Source organism: Lissotriton helveticus, chromosome 10 (assembly GCF_964261635.1).
Source record: "Lissotriton helveticus chromosome 10, aLisHel1.1, whole genome shotgun sequence".
In the NCBI taxonomy this organism is placed as follows: domain Eukaryota; kingdom Metazoa; phylum Chordata; class Amphibia; order Caudata; family Salamandridae; genus Lissotriton; species Lissotriton helveticus.
In genome coordinates this window covers 151,107,063-151,113,062 of record NC_136071.1, presented here as the reverse complement: position 1 = coordinate 151,113,062, position 6,000 = coordinate 151,107,063, and the positions used below count along the sequence as shown (strand labels likewise).

Sequence of the window (6,000 nt, the reverse complement as noted above, 5' to 3'; positions counted from 1 at the left end):
CTTCATAGGTGTGTGTGGGTGAATAGGAATAGTCTTGTTCATAGGACTCCACAGGCTCAGAGAGAACAGGCTACGTTTGAGTCTCTTTTTCTCTTTAGAGGGATTTTGTATGACTCCAAAGGTCTTTCTGGAGCAATTTTCCGTTTGTAAATGGTGAGTCGACCTGTATCCGAGTCGATGAACAGTTTAAATTGATTGTCATAGGAGGGTGGTTGGTAAATGACATCCTCCTCAGTGGACTGACGCCTGGAAAGTACCAAAAAAGTGTCGACAGTGTCGATGCTTTTTTGTGGTTCGACGGTTTTTGGTCGAGCGGTTGGGGGTAGTCCATATTTAATAGGTTGTGAAAGCAGTGGAGACGAGCCGACCGGTTTTGAGGGTGCCGCCGTCTTCGATCCGACCATCTTTTTAGGATCACTTGGCTGCTTGCGGACTTGCGTCGATTCGAGCTGTCGGTGCGCAATAGGTACGCCCTTTGGCTTTGACGCGACATGCTCTTTCGGGTCGGTTGCGCTCTTTGACTCGAAGGCCTTGCTGGAGATTGGTGCCGAGGCTGGAAGTTTCGGATCGACATTCTTTTTAGCTTTGAGTCCTTTGCCGGTGTCGCCAGCTTTGGGCGTAGACGTCGACAGCGTCAGCGCGAAGTGCTTGACGGCAGAGACAGTCTTCGGCATCCCCTGTTTCGGGTCGACGCCTTGTGACCCCGAAGGGTTTACGACACTTTTAGAAGGCTTTGGAGCCGATGAATCCGAAGTCGTCAAGCCGATGACTGACGTCACCAGTTTCGGTTTCGATACAGGTTCTGTCTGTTTCGGTTTCGCCGCTGAAAGTGGCTGATTGATGGATGGCTCCGTAGAAGTATTCTTAGCCGGGCCTGGACGCGGGGCTATAGAATGCTGGTAAAGATCTTGGCTCAGGCCTTCCGGCGATGGCTCGACCTGAGCCATAGAGAGTGTAGTGTCGGTATCGGGCCCTGCGAGTGCGGAAGGGCCTGGCTCATCGCTTGAGTCGCCATTGACGGCTCCGATGGAGTCTGCGTCGTCTCCTACCTCGACGATGTCTTCTCCATGGACGTAGTCCTGTTCTTCGTCGACACTATAGTGAGATTCGTGCTCTGATGCTGGGTCCGACCGCTGGTCTGGATCCTCTTGATCGTCGCCCTCGACGACGTCTGCCTCGAAGGTATCTTCTCGATCTGGCGCTGTTTGAAGGGCCGACTGCCTCGCAGCGCGTCGAAGCCCAAGTGTTTTCTTCGACCGGAACTTGGAACAGGCCATGCAACTGGCCTCGTCGTGGTCCGGGGATAGGCACTTGTTGCACACCGGGTGCACATCGATGTGAGGGTATTTGGAGTTGCAGTCGGGGCATCTCTTGAACGGGCTCCGTTCCATCGTCGACGCTCGTCGGGGCCTAGTTGTCGAAGGATAAAACGGCCTCCGACGTCCTGGTCGAGAACTGGATGAAGTACTGGGCACCGAACGAGAGACAATACCGACGCCCCGAAGGCCTTTTGGCCTCGCGAAAGTATTTAAAGTATATTCCGAACTGGAGTCGAGAAGGTACATCCGAACCCAATGGTGGAATAAAACAATCTGAAGATGGAAAGGATGCCCATGCGCACTGTAGTCCAAGGGAGGAGCCACCTATCTCGTGATACTTCGAAGACTCTTCCAGGACAACAATGTGCAATCATCCGGACCCAACACTAGGCGGCGATCTATGCATAGATATAAATTCAGCAGCCCACATGCCTCGAACACTATATTTTTTTACTACTAGTAAAAAAAAAAAAAGAACTGGCAAAGACTCTTAACTCCTACAAAGTATTTAAACGTTCAGTGCCGGCTTCTGACAGAAAAATCCATCATGCTAAAACCTTTAACCATGCCTTACTCAAAACCATTTCTTGCACCCCTTACTCTTCATGTCGGGCGCTTTCAAGCGACTGCACTGACAAACCAACATTTGTTGATTACTATGCTAACATTTCCAGAAGAGGCAACAAAGAGACAGGACCCGACGCCCAGTGACAAGCTAGGGAAATCCAAACACTAGTGGGAAATTGACCAGACAACAAAATAATTAGAGTGTTTTTCTTTTTAGCCACATGTCTGACTCCGTTCCCACACTCAATTACCCTACCAACTCAAGATCTTAGTCCCATTATTTTTTAATGCTCTTTAACTGCTGACTTAAAGCTCAGACTTGTTACAGGGCAACTATAAAGACGGTTTTTCAAATTACACTCACACAAACACAAGGAGTCCCAGGTGAGCGTACAGTCATACGCAAGCATACAAACATTCACGCAGTCCACAGCAGACATACACATATACTCCTACAAAGTTGGAGAAACTGCTGAAAATAAAACCGTCCTCTTCAACATGAGCTTGCATGCCCTATATCCCCAGGGCCTGTAATTCACGACTTCCATCTCCAGCAAGCAGCACTCCAGCCACACGTCCACAAGCTTCTATCCAATCGAAAGCTGGGACAGGGTTGAAGTTAGATTGTCTGCCATGCTGCACTGTTTGAAGCTAGTGCAGCATGTCTGATCTATACTGCGACTGTGTGAGGCTGTGTTGTAACAGGCACTGCCTTCCACATGCACAATACAGCCAGGGGAGCTCTCTTCTGCTGCCAAAGTGTCATTACAACCACAAGATCATTTGTTTTCATGTAAAAGCTGTAATGTGTCAAGCAATTTGTTGCCAAGTGAAGTGGTGGCTCGGTCTCCTATACTCCACCTATGGATGAACCACGACTGCTAAGCATTCTGCAGCATGTTGTCATCAGCCCAAGTGAAGGAGTAACCAGGTACTGACAAAAGGATAGCCCTCACCTAGAGACTTCCTCACCTTTTCACAAGTCTTATACCTCAACCCCTACCATTCTCCAAAAAACAAAGCTCTAGAAGAATGAGCTTCTTGATAACAAAAAGGGCTCATAGAATTTGTAGAGACGGCGTTCCCTCAAGTCCCTCACTTCAGTGTCTGCGTCGTCTCCCTCCATCTACAGGAATGCAGGCAATACATTTACAATGCCTGGAAGGAGTCATCACTCTCCATTGTGCGCTACGGAAGACCAGGAATAACGATTCCACGGCACCTCCACTTCTCTGCCTCACTCACACAACATGCATGTAACACTTGTTACACATGCGTTCCGGTCAACATAAGGGTATGGGTATACACATATAACACATGGGACAGTGCTCAACCCCAGTGACACAAAGATTTGGTCACATTGAGCCCTATTAAATATGGTATGGTGCTACCACAAGTCCATGCTTTGTACCCTCCAGTTAAAAGTGCAGGACCTAACACAGAGGTGACACCAAGACCAAAATAAAAAGTCGTGATACCAGATACACGCGATTTTCTTGACCCAGGGCAAGGGAACATATATGCGTACGATTGAGGTGAAGCCTCTGTACCAAGCAAAGTACTTACTGTGGTGGCCATAGTACCCATTGGCATGCTGTTGCATTCCAAAATCTCAGTTTCCCGTTTTTTCAAAATAATTTTTCTTGGGGTCTCTCCGCAATTGTCCACTTCTTTAAGTGTTAGTGCAAATACATTTCTTGGCAAACAGACATATTAAGACTGTGCAGTTCCGTAGATATAAAGTGCTGGTTAAATATAGACCCTTGATTTTATTATGAAGTTTTGCAGCTTTTGTTCCTTATATTCCCTATTTACTTAGCCCCTTAGAAATTTTCCTTGCAAACACATGCGTCTGCATTTGTGAGCTGGCACCAAGGGGACATTATTTCATATTTAAAACTTTCACAGGATTACACCAAGCATGTGAATGTATTGTAGAACAGTACAGCAAACCCCCAGAAGTGAAGGCAAACCCCACATCAATGTCTGAGATGGACATCAGTTACTTCTGGTCCTTCATTCCATTTCTTTTATTGCACGACAACTATTTTATTTGGTACAGTCTAGGATGCTCAAACGTTGTTATGCAGCACTAAAATATATAATTATTGCTAAACTATACTGGAAAAAAGTACAAAATAGGTTGAGAAAAGTAAGTTTCTTCCAAAACCAAACCGAGATGTCAAACGTTTCCCTGCACAGACAGAAAGGCAACACCAAATTTTCATATATAGATATTTTTATTTTCATTGTGAATCTGGAAATAGATTCACTCAACCTGAATGGAGGGGGATACAGCCCGTTGTAGTGCTGGTTCAGCACGCTAATGTATGCAGTTTGAAAATATATTTCTTTGTCAGTCCTTTCCCTAACACAAAACCCGCACGTCCACTTTGCTGGGAAGCAACAGAACAAAGTGTAAGTTTGTAGAATTCCAAGTGCATCCATGATACCTCAAGCAGGATTTTGTTAGCCCATCAATCACTGTCCTCAGCACACAGTCACGTCGCGTAGAAGTAATATCAGATGTTGGTAAAAAAAGCACAAAGAAATGGATTTGAAACTTTAAAAGCAGCACTCTTTAAGGGCCCTCGTTGCAATGGCAACACGTTCCTAAAGGCACTACAGTAACGTTACAATAGAGATATTTGCTGCATTATCCATCCAGGTTGAAGTATGGATTAAAAACAAATCCCTGGAGATGTGGTGGCTCTGTCCAGAGGAAAATTCTCAATCCAAGTTATGATGGTGCTGAAACAGAGCAAGAAATTAAATCTCAGTTAACACTTGATAAATTAGAAGAGATTATGTACAATCAGGTCTGTTCAAAACACAACAAAAGGGAATATATTTTAAGGCTTCCCAGAACCACTAACAAAACCGCAAAATAATTCAAAAGGTATAAAACATCAAAGTCTGGTACATACAGAATATATGCTAATGCGAAAGGTGGGAGATCACAGGACGGTGATCAGCAGCAGAGCAGTTTTTCATTGCCAAAGTAAAAACAAAACACCAGTGTTGAACACGTAAGAAGCAAATAAGGAGTCTTTCTGTTTTTTCAAGTGGAAATTGCATCCTATATGTAAACAAGCCAACTGGGTCGACCAAGACAACTGGAATCAAATATCAACTCGTCCCTCAAAGGAAACCCTCGGAACACAGACAATTTGAGGCTTCTACAGCCTTTCAATTAACGAGTTACAAATAAGGAGATTCATAGTCACTTAGTAGTATCAAATCAAAATGAGTATTCTTAATCCACCTTGGGTGGATACACTTTTTGTTATTGCTAGATTTCTCCAGTGGCTTATTGTTTGGCCTCGAAGAAATGAAAGGAAGCACAGTACAGATTTTAAAATTAACATGTCATTCACATTACAATTTCTCTGTCTCCCTAGAACCCCCGAGGAAGGAAAAAAAATCTCACCAACACTTGTCCGGATTACTCGTCAATGGGAATAATTTCTTCAGTGACGAAAAATTCTATGGTTTCTTCCTCCCAATCTTCCACGTTGCTGTCCAGCTCATCTGTGTCCACACCTGGAATAGTAAAACAAAAATGAGCCACTACAGCACAAAACACCCAACACACTACCGATTACGTTTATTAACCATTTCACTGCTAAACCTTTTCTCGCTAGAAAGCACAGCCTTTTTTTTTTACACTTATGCAAATTGATGCTTAAATGCCTTCATATTTTTTCCTCAACTGATATCCAGGTCATATTTTCACCTATCTTTCAAGCACACATGATTTACTCTTCATGGAGAAAACACAAAATTTGGGTGCCGTATTGTTTTCCCTAATAACTGAAAAAATTGTTTATTTGTTTTAAATGGCATTGACACAAATTTTGCCGCTCTAAAATAGATCTCTTTGCAGCTGTTGTAAACAAACAGAAAGATGGGAAAACTTTCCCCTTGCGTATAACAAGAGGGAGAGAGAGGACTAGATAGCTAGTCCGAGTCCCCGAGGGTTTATATGTGATTAATCAAAGAGGACTAGCTTAAGTTGAGCAAAGTGTTGCAGTACTCTAATTAGTTCTGTCACGGGCACCTTGTTGGTGTATTCATGAAGCCCTCACCCACCAACCTAGTTGGTGGCATGCTT

General features: G+C 44.4%; 1 protein-coding gene across 1 annotated transcript in view; it reads right to left on the bottom strand.

Moving 5' to 3' along the window:
* Nucleotides 1-4,107: 4,107 nt before the first annotated feature.
* EIF3B (eukaryotic translation initiation factor 3 subunit B) overlaps nucleotides 4,108-6,000 on the bottom strand; it is a 404,806-nt gene continuing 402,913 nt past the window's right edge. The window contains exons 18-19 of the mRNA XM_078664978.1: nucleotides 5,317-5,429; nucleotides 4,108-4,637 (exon numbers count right to left, since the gene is read on the bottom strand). Coding sequence (XP_078521104.1) covers nucleotides 5,332-5,429 — 98 coding nt within the window. The 3' untranslated portion in view covers nucleotides 4,108-4,637; nucleotides 5,317-5,331. The remainder of the gene's footprint in view (nucleotides 4,638-5,316; nucleotides 5,430-6,000) is intronic.